The sequence below is a fragment of the Terrapene carolina genome, unplaced genomic scaffold, assembly GCF_002925995.2.
Source record: "Terrapene carolina triunguis isolate 2854851 unplaced genomic scaffold, T_m_triunguis-2.0 Scaffold62, whole genome shotgun sequence".
NCBI classification, from domain to species: Eukaryota; Metazoa; Chordata; order Testudines; family Emydidae; genus Terrapene; species Terrapene triunguis.
In genome coordinates, this window is record NW_020664413.1 from 1153232 (window position 1) to 1176919 (window position 23688).

General features: G+C 57.9%; 1 protein-coding gene across 1 annotated transcript in view; it reads right to left on the reverse strand.

The window, feature by feature from the left end:
• Positions 1-6803: 6803 nt before the first annotated feature.
• Positions 6804-23688, reverse strand: part of VIL1 (villin 1) — an 18039-nt gene continuing 1154 nt past the window's right edge. The window contains exons 2-20 of the mRNA XM_026647360.1: positions 22169-22264; positions 21796-21870; positions 20999-21195; positions 20151-20259; positions 19405-19515; positions 18434-18636; positions 17108-17186; positions 16683-16781; positions 14984-15137; positions 14662-14762; positions 13886-14023; positions 12915-13073; positions 11940-12119; positions 11432-11577; positions 10389-10533; positions 9719-9907; positions 8904-8972; positions 8281-8415; positions 6804-6917 (exon numbers count right to left, since the gene is read on the reverse strand). Coding sequence (XP_026503145.1) covers positions 6804-6917; positions 8281-8415; positions 8904-8972; positions 9719-9907; positions 10389-10533; positions 11432-11577; positions 11940-12119; positions 12915-13073; positions 13886-14023; positions 14662-14762; positions 14984-15137; positions 16683-16781; positions 17108-17186; positions 18434-18636; positions 19405-19515; positions 20151-20259; positions 20999-21195; positions 21796-21870; positions 22169-22243 — 2478 coding nt within the window. The 5' untranslated portion in view covers positions 22244-22264. The remainder of the gene's footprint in view (positions 6918-8280; positions 8416-8903; positions 8973-9718; positions 9908-10388; positions 10534-11431; positions 11578-11939; positions 12120-12914; positions 13074-13885; positions 14024-14661; positions 14763-14983; positions 15138-16682; positions 16782-17107; positions 17187-18433; positions 18637-19404; positions 19516-20150; positions 20260-20998; positions 21196-21795; positions 21871-22168; positions 22265-23688) is intronic.

Genomic DNA, 23688 nt, shown 5'->3' on the forward strand with positions numbered 1-23688 from the left:
CCCCCACGAGCAATTAAAGCAATACAGCCTGCAACCTGGCATGTATCGTGTCAGTAATAGTCACTGGAAACCTAGATCACCAAGTACGCTACTGCCCGTCTGTCCTGCCAACTGGTGTGCCGACATCACTCAACTTGACGCATTTTGACATTCATGAGGTTGTAAGTGCTCTGCCATTTACATGCAGTTCCAGGAAACAAACTATTGGTGCTGTGGAATGTATTGCATACCCACTCACACTCTGTCATCGTATACAGTTCATTGTTGTCTTTGTTTAGAAATGAGATTATATTTTTTTCATTTAAAAAGTTTATTCTTTCTGACTGCATTTTCTTCATAGTGTCATTGCATACTGCAGTTTACATCTTTCTGTCAGTCTATCTGTTTCTCACTGACTTTACATCACGTTGAGCTGCCTTGTTCTGACTGTGACAGCAGCAGCTAGTCAGTGGGATGGAAGGGAAGCTTTGGCCTATTGGGAGGGGAGCAGAGCCAGTGCTGAGCAGGAAAAGGAAGTGAACTACAACTCTTCTTTTTGCATCACACATTGGAAAAAGAGCATTCTGGCATTAACCCTTCAGGGTGTGCAGGCAGAAAGGTTTGTCTCGGTCATCCTCAAGTGGAAAGTCTGAACAATTCTTTTCGCACTTGGATTGCTGTTAGACTGATCCATAATTTCACATTGTCCCTACAGATCCCAGGAATCACACAGAGACAGAGAGGTTTTTATTCTAGCTGTCTGTTGTTTTTTTAGGAATATGGGCTGCTCAGCTGGAATAAACTAAATCAGTTGAGAAGCTTTTGAAAACCTGTACTGAGTGTTAACACAAGATATTACAGGGCAGAACTGTTACATTTTATTATCCTAATTGTACCTGGTAACATGACGCTCATTTTATAGCTGACTTTGGCAAAAATACCCAGTGATTTAATTTTTATTTGAACCTTCAAATGGTCTTTTATTTAATATGGGCAAATATTTCCCTTAATTGGTATTTACTTTTATTGCAAAGAAATTGTTGCTAATCATCGGAGCAGTTACTCTTCTGCCCCTAATTTGGATTTTGCTATTTGAATAATTGGTTACAGAGAGTACAAAGATATTTGTTTTTAAACTACCGTTAGGAGTTTCTCAGGAATAAACCACCCAGAGCTAAGTAGACAAACCATTGCTGTAGAGGACAGGAGGCAAAATAATTTCTCCCCAGATCTTATAGAGTTAAGGCTGATCTTATGGTCTATGTACCAAGCGAATCTACATGAGTTTTGTTACGGCTTGGATAATATCTTATTGGTTGTGTTGGTCTCATAGTAAATGGCCTAAGCATTAAACTTCGGTCACAAACAGGACAAAGCTTTTACCTCATAAGGTGCAGCACCAGTAGTATATGACATGTTAATTTATTATAAATCATTATGATTTTGTATTGTCAACAGTGAATGTTAGTGGAATGTGTGTGTGTGGGGGGGGGGAGTTAATGTAGGAATTTTCTTTTACTGAAAAGGGCACATACCTGTGAAAATGTGGCAAAGATCTCTTCCATCATAAAGGCAAAGCTACCTTCCTCATCTTAACCAGCATCCCTGTTTTCCCTACATGCTGAAAGCAGCACACATGGCGCTTAAAATAACAAATGTACTTATCATATCAGCGAGTTAGCACTGCTGATTGCTTGGTGGGGAGCAAATTATCGTGTTGAGGCACAGTACTCCAAATCAGTTCATTTCTAATAAAATCCAAGATTGCCCAATTTTAGTTGTTACCCTAATTTATGTATAAAACCATTTTTGATGTAGATCCGGAGTTGAGAGAGCTGACGCTTAAAACCAGATTTCATGGTCCCTCTAGTGAAAACCAGGTTCTCACTTAGCATAGCTAGAAACAACTAGTGAACATATGTGTTTTTCACTTTTTTGGCATATGGCAGCTTGCCTGGCCCTATGAACCTTTTCCTGAACAGAACTGGTTGTCAGTCCAACACTGTGCACCCCCACATCCCCCGTCTAAAGATGGATTCTTTCTCTCCGCTCCAGGGTGACAATGAGGAAGGAAATCTGTAACTTGTCAAGGAGTGTATGTATAAATATATACTTTGGGGGTTTTGCACAGCATAGCTAGTTCATTCAGAATCAGGGGCAGTATGTGTTCCCAGTGTTCTGTGTTATATCTAATTCACTTTCACATTCAATACTACTTGTATTTTTGCAATAACTTTGAAATTCAGTAGAGCTGAGCTCTGTGCAACCGTTACAACCATATTGGATTATATGTAGGACAGACACAAACCAAATAAAAGCCAGCACATGTAGGGATTTTAGCATCAGATATCTTGGAGAGGAAATCATTTAAATATCCTACAAACCCTTAATGCCTTTATTAAAATGGCTGTGTTAATAGTGTTGAGGCCTGCTAGAGAGAGTGGAGCTTTCTGGGAGATGGGGGAGTGCTGTTGCTCTTTGAGCTAAGATCATGTGTTGTATCTTATTAATTAGAGAGGGTTCTATGGAGTGCATGTTATAAAACACTCTTTGACATTTGCTGAAATATACGGAGTTGTCGGTTTCAAAAGAACCCGAGAGCCAGTTTAGTTTGGTCTGATTGTGCATCAGCGTATAAAAAACAAAGAAAACACCAATGTCATTCTTCCTTCCACCCCCACCCCATCATCGGATGTCTGCTCTGACTTGTTCTTGATTTATTCCTTCACTGTATTCGGCTACTTTTTATGATAAATGTATAAATGTTTATGTAAATGAACTGGAATTTTTGTCCCAGATATTGCGCTGTGTCTGAGTCCACATAGAGGACTTGTACTGGGATGTGCAAAAGAACAACAACAACAACAAAATGCAGGTACTAGCTTCCTAACTAAAGCTTCAGTCTATAATATGAGGACTTAATAATTGGGAGAAGAGCATTTTGATGTGTTTAACCTTGGCAGATTGCCTCCCCGGCCGTGTTTTCATCCTGGTGAAAACTTCCTTTTCTGTGTGTGCTGTGTCTGATGTACTGGAAGGATTAGCATATGCTGTTTGCACTGCAGCCAATGGGAGAAGCAGTTGATTATCCAGTGTTAACATTTTATTGAAATTCACAGAAGGTTTTAGATGCCCGTGAAGAATTCTTTGCTTGGGGTTGGATGGGGGTGGGGGAAGTTGTGTGTGGCTGGAAAGAACTAACTGGGTCACTTTTTAACTGATCTAATCTAAGATTGTAATCAACTGCCAAAGAGAGAGACTAAAAAGGGGTTATGTATCCTTTGCACTCTGCTGTCAGTATTCCCCGTCCCACCAGAGGTCTTACGTGCCTCCTGACTACATAATTCTTTGAAAACTGGTGGGGCAGGGGTTCCAGGTGTGTGTGTGTTCGAAAGCAGCCAGGATAGATGCCACATGACTGGGTTAGATTCTGCATTGAGTGACTTTTGATTCTTTACACAATTGATGTGGAGCAGCACTTTCTCTGTGTTTTAGCAGATCTGTTCCTCTGTATTCTTTACAGTTTTGCTCTTGTTTTTTCCTTTTTAAATGATGTGTAGATAGATTTTTGTGAAATTAAAACCTCTTTATTAACCCTCTGATGAGTTTGAATCTTATTTCCACAAAGATGGTGTTTTCTGTAGACTCAGATAGATGTGGATACCCGAGCACTGGACTCCACTCTGCTTACGCCGGGGCCTGTACTGTACCTTTAGCGAAGAAGAAACTAGTTTGTACTGTAGAAGAGCACGGCTCTGTTCCATGGATATAAAACTACTCAAGAGAGTTAAGTCCCAGGCAGACTGCGAAGAGCTACAAAAGGATCTTGCAAAATTGGGCAACCAAATGGCAGATGAAATTCAATGTTGATAAATGCAAAGTAATGCACATTGGAAAACATAATCCCAACTATACATATAAAATGATGGGTCTAAATTAGCTGTTACCACTCAAGAAAGAGATCTGGGAGTCAGCGTGGATAGTTCTCTGAAAACATCCACTCAATGTGCAGTGGCCGTCAAAAAAGCGAACAGAATGTTGGGAATCATTAAAGGGATCGATAATAAGAGAGAAAATAGCATGTTGCCACTATATAAATCCATAGTAGGCCCACACCTTGAATACTGCGTACAGATGTGGTTGCCCTATCTCAAAAAAGCTATATTGGAATTGGAAAACATTCAGAAAAGGGCAACAAAAATGATTAGGGGTATGGAACGGCTTCCGTATGAGGAGAGATTAATAAGACTGGGACTTTTCAGCTTGGAAAAGAGATGACTAAGGGGGGATATGATTCAGGTCTATGAAATCGTGACTGGTGTGGAGAAAGTAAATAAGGAAGTGTTATTTACTCCTCATAACACAAGAACTAGGGGTCACCCAATGAAATTAATAGGCAGCAGGTTTAAAACAAACAAAAGGAAATATTTCTTCACACAACACACAGTCAGTCTGTGGAACTCCTTGCCAGAAGATGTTGTGAAGGCCAAGACTATAACAGGGTTCAAATTCATGGAGGATAGGTCCACCAATGGCTATTAGCCAGGATGGGCAGGGATGGTGTCCCTGGCCTCTCTTTGCCAGAAGCTGGGAATGAGCGATGGGATGGATCACTTGAGGATTCCCTGTTCTGTTCATTCCCTCTGGGGCCCCTGGCACTGGCCACTGTCTGTAGACAGGACACTGGGCTGGATGGACCTTTGGTCTGACCCAGTCTGGCCACTCTTATGCTCAGTAACTTTTTATTTTGTGCATTTTTTTAGTGATCTTAAGTGCTAGTGAAAGCAGCACTGCTAGCGCTGGCTGCTGCAGAGCATATGTAGGATCTTCTATTGCCTGTCAGTGGAGATGTGCATTTATTTCAGTTGTAAGCTGCTTTGGACAAGAGCGTCTAGTCTGTGCAGCTCCAAGCTCTGTCCGTGGTTAATAAGAATCCCCTCACAAGCCCACGTTCCCTTCTCCCACTGCACTTTCGTGGATCCACAACTCTGCCAGTGCACTACCAAGTGCGGCTTTCTGGCTAATGCGTTTGCATTTCGCCTCGGAGATCAGAGTGTAAATCCAAATTGAAGTCACAAGGGAAATTTTATTGTCACATCTCAATACTGAGTGGGAGGGAATCGTATTAACAAAAAAACATGCTAAGTCTGATACAGCTGGCAACATCTGCTGTAGCAAATAGGCCCTGCATCCCTAGGGCAGTGGCGCTCAACCTTTCCAGACTACTGTCCCCCTTTCAGGAGTCTGTGTCTTGCGTACCCCCAAATTTCACCTCACTTAAAACTACTTGCTTACAAAATCAGACATAAAAATACCAAAGTGTGTCAGCCACATTGTTACTGACAATTTGCTTACTTGCTCATTCTGTCTGTATGAAATTTTAGTTTGTACTGACTTGGCTAGGGCATTTTATGTAGCCTGTTGTAAAACTAGGCAAATATCTAGATGAGTTGATGTACCCGAGAGACCTCTGCGTACTCCCCAGGGGGATGTGTACCCCTGGTTGAGAACCACTGCCCTAGAAGGTATTACCTACATCAGAGCTAATGTAGAGACTGACCTACCCGTCACCTCTTTCTCCCACAAAGTGTATCCTGCCTTAGGCTAGGTCTACACTACCCACCTGAATCGGCGGGTAGAAATCGATCTCTCGGGGATCGAATTATCGCGTCTCGTCGGGACGCGACAATCGATCCCCGAATCGACGCTCTTACTCCACCAGCGGAGGTGGGAGTAAGCGCCGTCAACTGGGAGCCGCGGAGGTCGATTTTGCTGCCGTCCTCACAGCGGGGTAAGTCGGCTCCGATACGTCGAATTCAGCTATGCTATTCGCGTAGCTGAATTTGCGTATCTTAAATCGACCCCCCCCCCCCCCTGTAGTGAAGACCTGCCCTTAGACTGGGGTGGACTTTCTATGTGTTTGTACAGCCCCTAGCACAATGGGGCCCCGATCCTGATTGGGGCTTGCAGGTGCCATGGTAATACAAATAAGACAAACGTGGTCAAGGTCATTAAAGTTTGCGCTGTGCTTCAGTAAAGTGTGTGGCATACGGATTTTTAAAATGTCACTCCCTGCGGTGGCTGGAACCTTTACCTTCAGCACCACAAATATTTGCATAATACTTTTCCTGAAGGCTTAACAGCTAATGGAGGCTGCAGCCGTGGGGTGTATACTTTATCTTTAGCGGTGAGGTACCAATGGGTGTGAAAATGTAAACAGCTTTGCAAAGATCTGACATCTAGAAAGACTGAAGATCATTCTAATCCCACTTAGCAACATATTACTTGGCACCTCAAACCACGGCTTAAGGCAGATGGGAAAACTGAAGCAGAGATGTGCTAGGACATCCCCACGGCTGTACAGCAGGTCGGTGGCGTTGCTGGGATTACAGGGCAGAGGTTTCCGATTCCCACCTCTATTCTTGTTTCTCCCTTGAGTGTGCTGCCTCTGCACAATCCTGTGCGGAGGTTGGGGAACAGACCAAATCAGTTGGGGTGAAGGAGCCGTGCTCCCTGAGAGCCTGGTCAACACTCACCCGTCCTACCCACTGCCACACCACTTTGCTAAGGCAAGATCCCCACACACGAATTATAGCTGTCGAACCAACCCAACCAGGAGGGTAGCTTGGAAAGTAAAGATTGTAGCCTAGTGGGAGATCAGTATTTTCCCTGCCCAAAAAATCACAATGGGAGGAATGGTTAGCAGGCCCCGAAGCAGGGGCAAGCGCGCAGCCTCGTTCTCTGAATTAACTTTAATTTTACTTTCTTAATAATAAAAATACTAAACCAAACACATTTCCGGCTGCATCTCGCTGCCGCTCCGCTTAGAAGAGGCCCTTTTCCTTCTTGAGCTTCTGTTGCTTCCACAGGGGCAGGGCAGCAAAGGCATTCCGGGGCATGCCGAAGACCACGGTGAAATCGTCACTGGACAGGTGCTCCTGCGGGAGGCAGAGGGGCCAGGATGAGGTGGGGGTGACAACTGCGGTCCTGCCGACAGGGCCGTCCTGCTGAGCTACAACCTCCCAGCCCTCTGGCTTTGCTGGGTAGCAGGAATTGTGACAGAAGTCAGACCTGGGCCTCCTCCTGGGATAATGCCCTGGGCAGCCATCACTCTCCAGGCTGGTATCCAGCCACCAGGAGATGGCTCTGGATCTGACATGCATCTGGCAAGAGCTGAGGGAGGCGTGAGCCATTGGAGGCCACCAGTGAAGCAGCTGATTTATCCTAGACCTTTGCAAGTCTCCACAGGGACTGGAACCCGAGGCCGTCGGCTGGAGTTACTCCCTCTCCATTTCGACAGAAGTCCCTAGGCCTGGCCACGTCCCAGCTCCGAGACACTCCAATGACTGCAGCAGCTCAGAGCTGGAGACAGCACCGGGCCCAGGCCCGGGTCACTACTTTCAGGATCCTGCCCTGCTGTGGGCATTCAGAACTGCTCACGCTCCCTCCTCCACCCTGGCTGTCTCGACTGGCTCACGGCTGTGCAGGCGGCCTTGCAGCTGACCCTCCATGCCAGGGGAGGCCGGCAGGAGGCTGGCTTGGAGCCGGTGGCACAAGGCGGATTGTTTCCTTCTGTTAAAACTCCTGCTGAGGATGCCCCTAAGGATGCTTAACGCTTGGGTAATTCTACTGGGCCAGCTAATGCTCCTCTGCAACCAGCAGGGGGCAAACCGCCCCCGCCTCTCTGAACTGCTCTACGGGGGCGGGGCTGGTACCGCCGTGGACACGCGCGCCCCCTGCAGGCCCATTTCTAGGCCGGGGCTGTAGGTGCTCGGACAATATTTAATGCACACAACAAAATTAACCCCACTGAGCCGCCCACCCTTGAGTGACACTGGCCTCAAATAATGAATTCAGCCCCTTAGCTAAGTCCCCTCCCTCCTCCAGACCGAATGAGGAGCTGGGGGGTGACCCATGGGCCCCTGGAAAATCAGCCCCCTTGAACTCGCAGGCTGGGTATTAAACTCCTTGTGCCCCAGGGTGTCTCCACTAACCACGGAGCTGAGATCTGGGCGTAGCTGGCTGGCTAAGGAGCTGCTCTTTGCTTCCTGGGGGTCCAAGGAAATTCTTCTGTCCCTGGGGCAGGATCAGACCCTAAACGCCCACCTGCACTACAGGCCAGGGCCAGCTGCTGCTTCTGCACTGGGCCATGCCCTGATTTCGGTGTCAGCCGCTCTGGCCCTGTGGCAAATATCCCCCCTACAGCTGAGAGGCTCGGCTCGGCTTTCAAGCACTGTCTGCGGGACGTAGTTCCCTTTGCCCCCCGTGCTCTTATTTACACACATGTCCCTCCCTTCTCACCTCCTTCCTGCTAGGGTCCACTCCCTCGGGCAGCTCATCCAAGGACTTGTTCACCAGCAGCTCCCGGGGGAAGGTCTGGAAGGTCCTTGAGCCGAAGGTGGTGTTGGCAGTGAAAACGTCTTGGCTTGTGATTTCCTGCGGGGATGGGGGGGAAGAGTCACATGGAGCTATTGCTGGCCTGCTCCGCAAAGCCCCCACCCTGTTACATGTACCACCCCTGCCCTGTGCTGTGCGCCAGCCTTCGCCAACGTACCCACCGCGTCTCACGGCTGCCGTCCCGACCTCCTGCCACCTCTAGGCTGACCTGGAACCCCGCACCTAGCCGCAGGGGGAAGGGTTCTGCCTGGGGTCGTGCCTAAATCTGACTGCAAGCTCTGTGGGGCGGGGTATGCCATGGCTGTGACACTGTCTGCGCCTGGGGACAGCTCTGTGGGCAAACCATGAACCACTCCGATCCCTGACTGAGCCGGGTCCCGGCTGGTGTGGGAAGGGGAAGCCTGGGAGTTTTGGCATCCCTCGCTAGCCATGACCAGGAGGTGTGCATAGCACGGCAGGCAGCTCAGCACCACCGGCCCTCGCGTCTTTCCCGGCTATCCCAGGCTGCCTTTCCCCAAGAGACTCACGGTCGTCAGCTGGCTGAACTGGCTGTCCTCTCCCAGCTCAGCTTTGAGCTCCGCGTAGGATTTCCTGTCCTGCAGGAGAGAAGCGAGATCTGAGCCAGGCGTGCCGGAGAGCAGAGCTGGCTGGGTTACTGGAGTCAAGCCGGCCAGGCGCTGAGACAGAACCGCTCTGTTCATGAGTCTGGTTGCTGCAAATCTCTCCCCCGGCGCTGGGCCTCGGTCCCAGTGCCTGGCCCCATCTCCATACAGCCCTGGGCCTGCACCTCCCCAGCAGTCCTGGGTGTATCTCCCCAGCGGGGGAGATGGCCAGGGCTCAGGGAGAGAGGCGCAGGAGCCCTGCCCTAGGGGACCTGGTGGGTAGCGACGTTTGCTGCAGACACGGGTGGAAGCGTCTCGGAGTCAGCGGCACCTGGCAGCCCTTGGGCCGGAGGACGGGGATTGTGCTGACGGGGGTCATTAAGTGACCGGCACCAGGGACTGGCTGTCTCGGGCAGTTGGTAATGGGAGACGGAGCCTTTCGTGGGGCCGGCAGCTGGTTCTGGGGAATGGGTGACTGCGCCCCAGAGCTTCTGGCACTCACTGGGCCTCACTAGAGGCCCCAGACCGATCAGCCCAAGAGCTCCTTGGGCAGAGGCTCGCTGTGTGGGAGGCTCCCCCCACCCCCAGCCTGTGGATTACAAGGGCATCAGGGCTACCCAGTTCGTCTCTGGATGCCTGGGCTGTTTAATCTGAAGGGTGACATAGCATTTATGCCCTGCCTGCGCCCACATCTCCTGCCAGCGGCAGGGGAAACGGGGAACCCCTGCACAGCTACTCACGTTCCACTTCAGGGAGTCCCAGGCCAGGAACCAGCCCGTGAAAGTCGGGGGCTCGTAGCCTTGTTTCACCACAATGATGGGCGTGTCAGGGTCGCGCCCGCTGGGGTGAGATCTCAGGTACTCCTGCGCCATCACGGCCGCCTCCTTCTTCTCTGTCTCGTTGGCGTGCTCCCCAATCCAGAAGAACACCTGCACGAGGAACAGCCCCTCCGTACCAGTGCCAGCCGCTTCCCACAACGCCCCCTCGCCAGCCACTAACGTGGGAAAGCCCCGAGTAGCCCATTCCTGGGCCAGTGCAGGATCGCGTTCCCTGGCGCTTGGTCTCTTCCAGGAGAGGACGGACGGACCTTGGGCTGAAAGCAGGGGGCCAGGAGCCAGGAATTGTGGGCTAGAGGCCTGGCTCTGCTGCAGCCTCACCCCGGGACTTTGGGTGGCCAATGTGGCCCGGAGGACCACGCAAGGGGTCAGTAGATTCCCAGTTCTAAGCCTGGCTTGCCAGTGACTTGCTGCGTGGTTGTGGGGGAGAGACGTCTCTCGGCTCCCTCGTCTGTGCTGGGGGGACCATAATACAGCCCTCCCTGGGGGAGACAGTGGGCCTAAAGCTCCCTCCATCCTGTAAGACCCCAGGAACCTGAACAGGAGCCCAGGCCCCTCCCAGCCCCCGCCCTACCTGGTCCCAGGTGTCCAGCAGGAAGATGTCATCATCCTCCAAGTCGTCCTGGTTAAAATCGGTGATCTCCGTGGCCACAAACGTGCCGGTCTGATTGGAGCATTCAAAGAGGCGGGGTGTTATCGACAAGGTCTCCTCCTGCAGTCTGTAGACAAGGGGGGAAGGAGGGTCAGATACTAGAGAACCCAGCCTGACTCTTGGCTCTGCCAAGGAAAATGGTGTCTGGCCGCATGACCCCTGGGGACCAACAGGCGCAGGGGCTGCCCACCTGGAGAACTACCCTGGGCCAGCACGCAACGGCGGCCAAGGGGCTTTCTTGCATGGAGGAATATTTGGCTGCAGCCATGATCCTAGTTCTCTGGATCAAGGTTCCACCCCTTGGGCTTTGACCTTGGGGGGCAACAGCCTCGCGTTGCCCCCCAGCGATGTGTCCCGACGCGGTCACGCCGTGATGTCACGCCAGGCTGCCGCACATCGACCCTACGTCCGGCACACCTCGGAGCCGCACTGACGGCCGGGCCCGTAGCCTGCGAGGCCTGGGACGCACTGGAGGGACCAGACACCGGCCTGGCACATTGCAGATAAGAACACGAGTTGCCACCTGAGATGATACCACCCTAACCTAGAAGGTAGCGCGATGGCCGGCCCGCAGCCAAACCCACCGCTCCCCTCCGGGGGCGGGGGCGGTGACTGACCCAGCCAGCCCATTAGTGCTTCAATGAGGTCAGTAACGCGCACTTCCTCCTCCCGAGGCCGTGCTGCCTAGTGGATAGAGCACCGTACTGGGATTCAGCCACGGGGTGACCTTGGGCAAGCTGCTTCGGCGCCCCGTGCCTCGGTTCCCCCATCTGTAACACGGGGGTGATGACGCTGATACTGACCTCCTCGGTGAAGCGCGCTGGGACCTGCTGCTGGGAAGAGCTAGACATGAGCTGAGGGCTGTTCTCACTGTTATAATACAGTGTCTCGAGCACTAACTCTAATACGGCTCGACCCCCCCCTCCCCCCAGAGCTGACGGGGCCTGCCGGGGCGCAGCCCTTACCGCTTGCTGTTGGCGTACTGGGATTTCCCTCCCAGGGCCACCCAGAAGTTGTCCGGCTCCTGGCCCTCGGCTATCACCAGCTTCTCTGTTTTGGCGATGAGGTCGGCCACGGTCTTCGCCATCTCCCGCTCGTCCCCGCTGCAGCCCTGCGGGGGACCAGAGCGCGATCGATCAGGACCCCCGGAGGGGCCGCGCGGCCTCCGATTGCAGCACCGAGAACCTGTCATGGGTCCGGCCCATCCTCAGCACCATCCTCCCCGCTGGCAGGGGAGCAAGACGGGATCCCGGTGGGAGGAAGCCGGATGGCAGCAGGGGGTGGGACCCTTCCAGCAGGGAGCAGCCAGGTGTCTGGGGGACCCTACAACACAGGTGGCTCCCGGCCTCTCCCAGGCCAGGGAGAATACTTCTCTGCCCCGAGCATCTCGCTGCTGGCTCAGGCTCTCCAGCTCTGGGCCCGGCTGTGGCCCCCGCGTCCCCCCAGCCAGAGGCTCCCGAGCGCCATACCCACCTTCCCGTACCAGAGGTAGCAGCAGGCCTGCGTCTTCAGCACGAAGACGTCATTGGAGTTGAGGGAGGAGGCGCGCGGGGTCACCTCGAGGGCCTTGGTGTTGTATTCGTTGGTGCCGTGCACGTGGAAGAGGCGGGTGGACGGCACCGGCTCCGTGCTGCCAGCCCGCGAGGTGCCACCCTGGGGAACAGCACCGGGGGAGGGGGGAGGAGAGAAAACCGTGACGGGGGTGGGGGAACGGGGTCCTCTATAGCATGGACCTAAGGCTGGGAGCCCCTTCGCCGCCCATGAACGCAGCTCATGGGTCGGCCATGGCAGCCTGGGGGAGCCCGCACCTGCTCCAGCCCCACGGATCAGCTTGCCCATTTCATCCCAAGCCCCACCTGCCAGCCAGTGCCCGATGCTGGGGGTTCGCCTCGCCTCTGCCCCCTGGCTTGTGGGGCAGCCTCAAGCAAGTGCTTTCTTCCTGTGCCTCGCTTTCCCCTTTGGCACCAAGGGGATAACGCCGCCCGCGTCCCCACTTGCCCGGGGCTCTGTTCCGTGGCTGGCGGGGAGCTGAGCTGTCAGCCAGCGGCTGGCTATTGCAGGCAGATGGGCAGTGCCCGGTGCCACCCCAGCGCCCTCCGCAGAACCGCGATTGCAGCACCATCTGTTACTGGCCCCGCTGGCCCAAGCGAGCTATCTGCCCAGGGGTGTCCTGGGCCCACTGACCAATCAGCTGGGCCCGTGGCCTCCCTCTCAGAACTGTTTAACTCCCCACCGGCGGGCTGGTAGCAGATCTAGTGGCCAGTCGTATCGTCCATTGGCCAAGCAGCGTATGGACCAACCTAGCCCCACTCCCCCCTCAAGCAGCCCTGGGGTCACAGGCCAGGACACTGCGCTCGTGGGCACAGGTCACGGCACCTTGCCAGCGGGCCCTGGGCTGGCACCGGTGGAGCGGCAGGCAAGGGGCCCGCCCCCATCCCGGGCACTCACCGCGTACACCACCATCTTTCCCTTGAAGATGGCCATGAGGTGGGCAGGCTCCTTGCCCATGGGCACCCGCACCTGCACGGCCGCGTTGTTGTACTGCTGGTCCAGGATGACGGCCTGGTAGGCCGAGGCGGTGATCTCATCCTTGCTGGCGTGGCGGCCCTAGGGAAGGGCAAGGGACGGAGGAGAGGGGCTCAGAGCGGAGCCACGCAACCCCTAGGACCCCCAGCCACAGGAGCCCTGGGCCCAGCGCCGACACCAACCCAGCACTGGGCGAGTCACGCAACCACGAAAGTCAGGGGAGCCCCTCACCGGGCCTCAGTTTCCCCACCTGGGAAATAATGATGAAGATAAAGCCCCGCCCCTCAGCGAATTAACGGGCTGGCTAGGATCTGAGTGGCAAGTGGAAGATGCAAACCAGCCCAGAGTGGCCATTGGCTAGCATTAACTGACCGTCCCTGCATCGTGGGTAGGGGGCACCCCCCTGTGTTGTGACCTCACTCCCACCCCCTGCTCTGGGATGCCGCGCGGTGACTGGAGAGCGGCTGGCCCAGGGTGCGTGGGCTCTGGCCCTGTGGTTACAGCACAGGAACAAGGAGATGTTACATGAAACTGAAACGGGGCAAATTCAAAACGAAGCCCAGGTATGTACATCCAGCGCGTGATCGGCCTGCGGAACTCTCTGCCACAGGATGGCGCTGAAGACAAGAATTGAGACTGGACACGTCTACGGGTAACAAGAACATGCAGAGGTAGCCTGGTCAGTGACGACTTGATTTGGGGGAGATTAACCCCTGGCATCCGAGCGAGAGCCGATCTCTACCTGTCACAGTCGGGACGGGATTTGTGCGGGGGAAGATCATCCCACGCCTGCTGGCCCTGGCCCCGGCTGGAGCTGGGATCTCGGCTGGGGGGTCCGGGATGACCCAGGCCCTGAGCCCATCGGAGACTGGGGCAATGGGGGCCCCACGCACCTGCCAGATGTAGATGATGTAGTGGAGCTTGTTGTTGACGAGGTACTTGTAGAGGATGAGGTAACAGTCGCCGCCGTAGAAATGGCCCAGCCAGCGCGTCTCCACCGGCGCCAGCTCCAGGTCCTCCACGCGCCAGACCTGCCGGGGAGCCGGGAATGAGCCGGGGGCTGGCTCCTACCACCCCCACCCCCCAGCAGCTGGCAGTGCTGAGCCCCTGGGGGCCGGCTGGGCCCTGCCGTGGGGATGCTGCGGGGGCAGAGTCCAAGGGCTGGGGAGTTCAGGGGCTGCCAGCGCCCCCTGCTGGGGGGATGCTGGGGGGCAGAGCCCAGAGGCGAGGGATCCGGAGGGCCGACGTCTGAGTCTCCATGTGACACCTGGAGGATGCGCCAGGCGCGTGGCCCTGCTCCGTGCCAGCAACTCCAGTCAGGCCTGCTAACGTCCTGGAGCTGGGCTGGGTCCGTGAGCCTCCTGCCAACGGCACTGGCTCTGCTCAGCCGCACGCTGGCTGGTCTGGCCTTCAGCGTGGCCCTGGGCCCTCCCCCTCATCCCCCACGGCACCTTGCTCTGCTGACCCCATCAACGCCCACCTGACAGCTGTGTCCCGAGCTAGGGGTCCCACTGGTCACACGGGGGAGCCCATGTACCCAGCAGGTGGGGGGGGCCCCGTGTCCCCCCTGTGCTGAGCCACACAGGAGCCGGGGCTGTGACAGGCCCGCTGGGCCCCCGGTTCGATCCCTGCTGGTGGCCAGGCCGGTGGCCGGCGGCCCGTCCTTTACCTCGACCTCCCCGGAGCCGTCGTCCACCATCTTCTGCCGCGCGGCCACCTCGGGCTTGGCGTGCATGGTGGTGGCGTCGAACTTGACCTGCTCCACTTTGGCTGGGGGAGAAAGACGGGCACTGAGGCTGGGTGGGGGAGGGGCACGCGGCCGGCTGACCAGTCCACTCGCAGCTGGGGGGCAGGGGTGGTCTCGAGGGGCTCCCAGCAGCCCCCCAAGCTGAGCCCCACCCCCCTCCGCAGGCTGCCACAGGACCCTTCCTTGGGCCCCACCCCCTGGCGCTGGGCCCTGCCCCACTGGTGCCCGGGCCCCCGGCCCTTACCCACTTTGCCCAGGCTGTGGGTCTTGCCCAGGCCGCTGCTCTGGTTGCTGACGGTCCATTTCTGGAAGAGCTGCTTGAACATGGCCGACTCGGCCCCGTCGTTCTCGGTCTGCACGCGGGTGCTGGGCAGGTAGTTCTTGGCTTTGATGAACCCCTGCAAGAGACAGCACCCTTGGGCGGGGGGGCAGCAGAGAGGGGGCGTCCCAGCTCCAGCCCCTCGTCCAGCCGGCGATGTCACTGCCAAGCCAGCGCTGCACCGGGCGATCAGAGAGGCTGGGGCACTGCAGGGAGAGTGGCGCCCTCGCCCTGATGGGGGGCAGCCTTTTAACAGCCCCCCCCAAACACTCCTGGGTCTCCACCCGGGTCCCCGTGCCAGCAGGTACCAAGCAGTGTGTGTGCGCCAGGGAATCTGTCTGTGTGTGCACACGGGTGTGTGAGAGGATGTGTGTGTGCATAAGGGGATCTCTGGGTCTGTGTATGAGTGTGGGGGAATATCATAGAATCATAGAATCTCAGGGTTGGAAGGGACCTCAGGAGGTATCTAGTCCAACCCCCTGCCCAAAGCAGGACCAATCCCCAACTAAATCATCCCAGCCAGGGCTTTGTCAAGCCAGACCTTAAACACCTCTAAGGAAGGAGATTCCACCACCTCCCTAGGGAACCCATTCCAGTGCTTCACCACCCTCCTAGTGAAAAAGTTTTTCCTAATATCCAACCTAAACCTCCCCCACTGCAACTTGAGACCATTCCTCCTTGTTCTGTCATCTGCCACCACTGAGAACAGTCTACATCCATCCTCTTTGGAACCCCCTTTCAGGTGGTTGAAAGCAGCTATCAAATCCCCCCTCATTCTTCTCTTCTGCAGAGTAAACAATCCCAGTTCCCTCAGCCTCTCCTCATAAGTCATGTGCTCCAGCCCCCTAATCATTTTTGTTGCCCTCCGCTGGACTCTTTCCAATTTTTCCACATCCTTCTTGTAGTGTGGGGCCCAAAACTGGACCCAGTACTCCAGATGAGGCCTCACCAATGCCGAATAGAGGGGAACGATCACGTCCCTCGATCTGCTGGCAATATGGGTGCGCACAGGCATGTGCAACGGGATCTGAGTGTGTGTGTGCATGCTTGTGTAAGGGGAGGTGTGTGTGTGTATAAGGGGGAATCGCTGTAGGTGTGCCAGGGGACCTGTGTGTGCGTGTGTACAACACCAGGCTCTGTCGCACAGCGGGTTCGACGCAGTGGGGGGGTGCCCTGTGGCAGGCGCAGAGCTCTGGGGGCCTGTCGCCCGTGCTGGTGCCAATCAGGAGTGACTCCGCTAAAAGCAAGGCCGTTACACTGGGTGTGATAGTGGAGCAAGGAGAGGCAGGGTCCCGGCGGGCAGCTCAGGGCCCCACCCACTGACAGACCCCAATCCTCCAGGACTGACGCAGCTCGGTGAGAATCGCCTCTAGGGGGCGCTGCGTCCTCTCGGGGGGTTCCCAGCCAGTAATCCACTGCACAGGAGCTGTCCAGACCCCAAGGGGTTAATTTCCACAGGGCTGACAGACAGCAGGGGGCGCCATGAGGTCACACCTGGGCACGTGCAGCCCCCACCCACCTGGCGACCTGTGGGGGCTGGGAACGGGGCACGAGGGGCACAGGGTATCTCCCCATCCCAGCCGCTGCGGGTCCTGCCCCGGCACCCCCACACACACACACTCACCAGGGCTCTGCTCATGGCCTGCTGCTTCTCCTCCTTGGTGGACTTCCTGCCTTTCCAGACGTAGATGGTCAGGCCACCCTGGTCGAGAATGTAGCAGTCCTGGGGGGCCAGGGGAGAGGGGTCAGATTGGAGTCCCCCTGGACCACCAGCAATGGGTCCCAAGTGCGCGCTGCACTGCCTGCCTCCTGGTGGGCTCAATGGGTCAGGATCCCACAGCGTGGGGACCCCTCTGCTGGCTCAGCTCCCAGCGGGCCGCCCTGGGCGTCAAGTGGGAGAAGGGATGGAGACATTCCCTCCTCCTTAGCAGGGACCGCGCCGCTCAGATACTGGCGTGGTGGGAGGGCTGGAGAGACCGTCTGTCTGTGCGCCCAGCCCCAAGGAGCTCAGAGGAAACCCCTCGGGAGCCTCCCGCAGGGGCCACGTACCTCGTGCTGCAGCAGATCTTGGGTCAGGGGGCGGGTGGCGACCTCTTGGATTACCAGGTTCCCCTCAGCATCGGAAACACTGCGAGAAACCAGAGACACCCCCAGCTCAGCCATGGCCCCGCACAGAGCGGGGAACGCAGGGCCCTGAGCTAAGCGAGCACTGCCCCTTTAAAAGCTGCCCTCTCCTGCGAACCTGGCCGGGGATGCTAAACTGGATTGCGCAATTCAGCCACTTGGTGGCGCTACGTGCGAAATACTTATTTAACGCTAACCTCAGCCCTACCTGGGAGAGTCTGAAAAGATCTTATGACGAACACAGGCCAGCTGGTGGATCTAAGCAAGCTAGAGAGGTACATGACATGGCGTCAGGAGTAAACAGGAGACAGAAACAGAAGGAAAACAGCCACAAAGGTTGCAACCAAAAGGAACAAACAAAGCAACGAAGGTGGCAGAATCTCATCACCATGCCCCTGTTCCGTGCCCCAGAGACAAACCATCACAGTGGACAGGGTGGAAGTAAGATTTCACATTGCAGACTCCACAACCCCCCCGGTGGTATGCAGGGATCTCCTTTCATTTACGCAGGCAGAGCAGATCTCTAACTCCCTGGACTTTCCTGCAGATGGTCACAAAGATGCCGCTGAAAGGGATCTGGCTCTGTCTGATGCCTGTTTTCTACCTCGGAGGAATGCGGATTACGAAAGAGCAGGTTTCCAGCAGAGAATTCGAAAACCAGGGAAAACCAACGTTTTATGGGAGCTGTGCGCACGTTGGCTGAAAACGGTGACTGCGAAACAGGGACACGTCAGAGACAGGCTGGTTCCTGAGTTCGCGCCTAAAAACCTTTCACAGCAGCTACAGCTGGAGACATTTAAGCCTAGCCACAGCTCTCCAGAGAGCAAAACCGGCTGCTGTTGACTTCAAAACTGACTTCACCTGACACCGCTCTGACTAGCCCCAGAGGGATTCTGCTCCGTAGCTGCTCTTGCTGTCTCTGCAGGAGGAGTATTTCATGATGCAAGCACCAGGGGATGCTACAGGGCATGAAGAAGGTAATAGGGAGAACGGAAATACATTGCAATTAACTGGTGGAACTCACTGCTGCAGGAAGCTGCTATACAGCTAGTGCTTTGGGGGGTGGATTGCTGGGCCTGAAGCCCTTTTTAGCCTCAGATAAGATGCAGTGTGGGCATGCCAGGGCATGGGAGAGTCCTGGGGGGAGACCACACAAGGCCCGCTTGTGCAGGGGTCTCCTCTCCCCATGGGGCTGACAGCTTCCTTCACCCCACACACTACGTGTTGGCCCCTCCCCCCTGGGCGACTCACTGGTAGAGCTTGAGAATGGTTTTCAGCTTCTGGTCCACCACGGTGTCGGGGATGGCTGGCTTGATCTCCCTCCGGTCCCCCAGCACATGGGTGAGAATCTTCATCAGCTCCGGGGTGGTCGCCTCGTCCTCGCCATCTACCACAGCCACCTGGGCACGCCCGCCCCGCTCACGGTCCCGGATGTCCTTGGCCAGGTTCATGCCCTGCACCAAAACAGGCCATGGGGCTGCATGTGAGAGCAACCCGGGCCGGGCAGCAGCCACAGGGCAGCTGATTTATGGAATAATACAGGGGGCTGCGGGTCGGGAGTGAGGGGCACCGGCAGAGCTGGGAGGGGGTGCCCAGGACTGGAGTAGCAGGGGGCTGTGGGTCAGCAGTGAGGGGCACTGGCAGAGCTGTGGGGAGCAGGGCTGGGCTAGCAGGGGGCTGCGGGTCGGGAGTGAGGGGCACTGGCAGAGCTGTGGGGAGCAGGGCTGGGCTAGCAGGGGGCTGCGGGTCAGGAGTGAGGGGCACCAGAGCTGCCATAGGGGAGACCCCCTCTCTTGGGGCAGGGCTGACTTGGGGGAGACCAACCCATTTGGGCTCCCCCACCATGCAAAGGGGACCTGGCAGCCCCCTCTCTGCAGGGACAGCTGATCCACGTCCCATCCCAGCTTCTCCCTCTGCCGAGGGGGTGTTTGGGTCTCCCACTCCCTCAGGTGAGAGCAGAGATGAGGGGCTGAGCCCCGAACACTGCAGGGATGGGGGGGGGAGCCAGCAGGGCTCCCGGGGAAGGATCGGGGCCGAGCGAACTGCAGCAGCAGCCGAGGCCCCTGGAGAGACCCCAGTGGACACGTCCCCAGCGGGTCTCACTCAGTAACCAGCAGGGCTGGGCGACTGCACCCCAGCAGCAGAGGCTGCCCAACGCTCACAGAGACCCTCGGGGGGGGGGGGGGTTCTGGCCCCTCCTAGCTGGGACGCTGCCACGCTACCTTCAGCCTCTCGGCGCGATTGCTCTCCGGCCCGTTCCACTGGATGATGAGCTTGCCCAGGTCCAGCAGGAAAACGTCCCCCTGGTTGAAACTGTTCCAGCTCATCTCCACCTGCAGGCGAAGGCAGCCAGGTCAGTGGGGGAGCAAGGGGGCAAAGCACAAGGCTGGGGGCAGGACTCCTGGGTTCTCTAGCGCTAAAGGGTTCTCCCTGGGATGGGAGTTAAAGGGGAATCTCCACCTGCTGGCGACAGTACAGGGCCTATGACACACAGCGATGCAATTCTGAGTTCCCCCGCAGAAGGCTGCATTTCACACACCCTGTCCCAGTGCCTAGGAGCTCCTGAGCAGGCTCACCCTGACATGACCCTCTCAGGCCTCAGCTCCCCCATTGCACTGAATTTCATTAGCCTCATTTGCGTTATGGCCACAGCGTTCCCCCAATAAAATGCAGCTGCCTCTGGGGCGGGGTGTGACAGCCCTCCAACAGACACACAGCAACGCTACGCAGGGATTACCTGCCCCGTGCTGAAATGCGGCCACCTCTGGGGTGGGGCGCGGTTGCTAATGACGCACAGCAGCTCAGTGCAGATGTTTAGGACAGGAAGTGAAGGAGAACCCTGTGTGTACGCTGCCCTGAGCTGGCTTTTGGCAAAGGGCCCTGGGTGCTGGGTTTAAGCCCAAAGCCAGCGTGCGGCCGTGGACTGGGGGCTCCGGGGCTTGTGCCAACCTCCCCCCCCGTCACCCACCTCTCCAGCCACCACGTTCTTCTTGCCCTTCACGTGCAGCAGCCGTTGCACGTTGTACGTGTTGGTCTCCACGTGCTTCATGCCCGAGGCGACGCCACCCTTCTTATAGCTGGGGGGGAAAGGCCGGGTCAGAGGGGGGAGCCCCAGGGCCCTGCAGCCTGCCCAGGGCTTTGCAGACACGAAGGGGTTAAACTTCCCCTCCCCCCAGGGGGCAGCTTTTTCAGGATCGCTCTCCCCATTCGGGTGATGGTCGGGGACATGCCCCAGTCGCACAGGGAGCGGGGGTGGCAGGGGGGGCTTAGAACCCAGGAGTCCTGGCTCCTCTTCCCCTGCTCTAGCCACTCGACCCTGCTGCCTGTCCCAGCGAGTCTCTGTCCCTGGGGAAACTGAGGCCCTCAGCCTCTGGGAACAGAAACCTGGTGTTCTCCAGGAGAGCTGAGCTGCAGGGGCATCTGCTTATGGGGTGGGGGCGGCCCCCAACCTGGCCACCCCCTGCCAGGCCTGCCTTCCGGGGACCCCGCTCAGTGGCTCCCGAGTCCCTCCCATGGGGCAGGGGCTAGCTGGCGGCTCCCTTTACCCTGGGCGGGTTGTGGATCCATCCTGGGCCCAGACAGCAGGGTCCGGATCCAAACAGCCCTTCTGCACCCATGCACCCGCACCGCGGCCGAGAGCGGGGATCGAACCCGGGACCGAGAGCGCGTGCCCCCTCCTGCTGCGGGTCCGGCGCAGGCTGTTGGAGTTGCCGGGACCGGCCCCTAGGGGGCGACATGGTCCCACGCACTATCGGGGCTGCTGGGGGGCCGCCTGCCCCAGGCGGGCGGGGCTCCGCCTCCCCGGCCCCTACGTACATGAGTCCCTGTTTGAAGTGGCCCTTGAAGACGTTGCTCTCGTTGCCCTGGGCCTCGCGGTGCTGCACGGCCACCCCGCCCAGGTGCTCGTCCATCTGCGTGGTGTATATGGCGGCCGCCCCCTGCTCGTCCTGCGACGACTCCCGGCCCAGCCAGTAGTGGATGTCGTATCTGAAGCTGTTCCCGGTCTTGTGCGTCTGCGGCCAAAGGACACTGGGCTAGCGGCGGGCACAGCTCCGGGGGCTGGGGGCCGCCGGGCCGCCTTGGGCCGGGATCCTGCCGCCGGCTAACCGGGAGGAGCCGCTCAGCACGCGGCGAGGCCCCGGCAGCCGGACGCAGTCCCGGGCGGGCACGCTCGTATTGAGACGCCGGCCTGCACGGAACACGTGCACACTCCCAGCCCTCCCCTCCCCTCGCACTGTGACGAAGCGGCATACGCTGTAATATTTCAATGAGGCCTGTGTGTGCCTCAGTTTCCCCTATGCGGCCTTGCTCCCCAGCGGGTGGCAGGCGCCTGTTTGCAGGTGGGCATGGTGTCCGGCTGTCCGGACCTCATACAAATATTACAGCCTATTCCCCCTTCAGCTCGCTCACCCAGGCTGGCGTGCACACCCCGGCTTGCACACCCGCTCGCCCCAGCGCACGCCCGCACTCGCTGTCACACACACACTGCCGGGTGCTAAGCAACCTTGCCCCACGCCGCCCCCCCACCCTCCACGGGGCGAGACATGCAGCTGCTCATACCCAGGAGGGCGCCCCGCTGCCCCCCCCGGCTCCGTCCCAGGCTCAGCCCATACCGCCAGCAGCACGTAGCAGTCCCCTTCGTAGAAGTTCCCGTAGCTTTTGGGAGGCACCGGCACCATCTCCATTTTCTGGGAAGAGAAGGAAACGCGCAGCGCTGAGTCCGGAGGGGGCCTCCCCCTGGCAAACCAGTGCAGGCGAACCAGGCCGGGGGGGGACGGCCCAGGTACCCTTGTGCCACCTGCCTGAGCTCGCAATGTGCGGCTGGGTTAACCCCTTCGCTGCTGCAGGCAGCCTGACACCGCCCAGTATTCCCGTGAGGCCGCGGCTCTCAGTCCCGGGCTCTCAGTCCCGGGCACTGAAGAGCGCAGAGAGCCAGGAGCCCAATCCCCGGCTGGGTCCCCCCCGTCGTCGAGTCCCGTCACCCACCTCGATTCTCCAGATCTGCAGCCCGGGCGTGGTTCTGTTCAGCGTCTTGGTGACTTTGGCGGTGAGTTCCGGCATGGTGGGCGGCACGGCGGGGGCCTGGCACGGGGGAGAGGCAGCATTGGTGACACCCTCGTTAGCACTCATTAAGAACAGGGAGACGCTGAGCCGAGCCCCTGCCTGGAGCCTCGTGGGGGGCTCCGTGTGCACCCCACACTCCAAGGCGCCGGCGCTGGGCCCGGCTGGCCGGGGGCTCATTTCCAGAGCGGGTTCTGGTGCCGTGCCCAGTTCCCCCGGTGGTCGGGGAGAGGGGACCCCCAGTGCATGTGCCAGCAAGTCCCTGCGCCCGGGAGGCAGCTCGGCCAAGGGCAGCGCCATGGTCGAGAGGAGTGGGCTGGGCCGGGGGCTGTGGTGGAAGGTGCCAGACGGGCAGCGGCCGTGCCCTTGTGCATTATCTGTGCCCAGGCCAGGCCCGGGCTCTGCAGCTCAGGCCGTGCTGGCTGGGCCTGGTAGCTCCGGAGGTGCCCGGTTTAATCCCCGGGCTCAGCCCAGGGAGCAGCTGTCGCGCCGGGCGGTGGGGTTTTACAGCTCTCTGGGGTGTGGTGCGTGGGTGTGCGCGCTCTGCCAGCCAGGGCCCGGCTGCTGGGACAAATGGGCCAGCCAGGCTGATAAACGTACGCGCTCCAGATGCCAGGGGTTAGCTGCCACCTGTGTGAGATGTGCCTGTTTCCGGGAGTGGGGGGGCAGGGAAGCCCCGAAGCATGCCCCCAGCCAGGGAGCCACTCCCCAGGACCATGGGTGCCCCGGCACACGATCGATGCTTTGGTGGGTTGACGGAGACCTGGATCCGGAGCCCGAGGGGCTGGCAATGCGGCCAGTGGCCTGGGGCAGGGCTCACGCCCAGGCTGTGTGTGTGTGTGACTGTCACCCTGGGGCACATTAACAGGAGAGTCGTCCGGCAGGTGAGTGTCCCGCTCTGCTCGGCACAGGGCGGGGGGCTCGGCTGGATCCTGACTCCGGTTCTGGGCGCCCCACACTTGGTAGCTGGGAATAAGCTGAGTCCGGAGGAGAGCAGCAAAGCCGAGGAGGGTTAGAAAAGCCGCCCCAGGAGGCGGGGGAAGCGCTGGGCAGGTGTCGGAGAAGGCAGCGGTGGGGTCCTGGTCACCGGAGGGGTCTAAGACCAGGTTGGACAGGGCTGGTGAGGGCTGGTCCGGGTTTGCTTGGGCCTCAGCGCAGGGGGCTGGACGTGCCGCTCACTCGAGGTCCCTCCCGCCCCACCTGGTGATGGGCCCGAGGGGCCTGCGCACGAGCGCCTTGGCAGGGCCATGCAGCGGGTGGGCCTGGCCCCCCCGCCCCGTCCGAGGGCCCCTTCGCCGCTGCCCCCCCCCCCCCCCTCACCCCCCCCCCCGACATTCAGAGCGGCTCAAATACCTGCCCCTCTTGCTCAGCTCGGGTCAGTTGCCCCCTGGGTCAGGACAAGCTGGAGCAGCCCCCCCCCCCCCCCCCCCCCCCCCCCCCCCCCC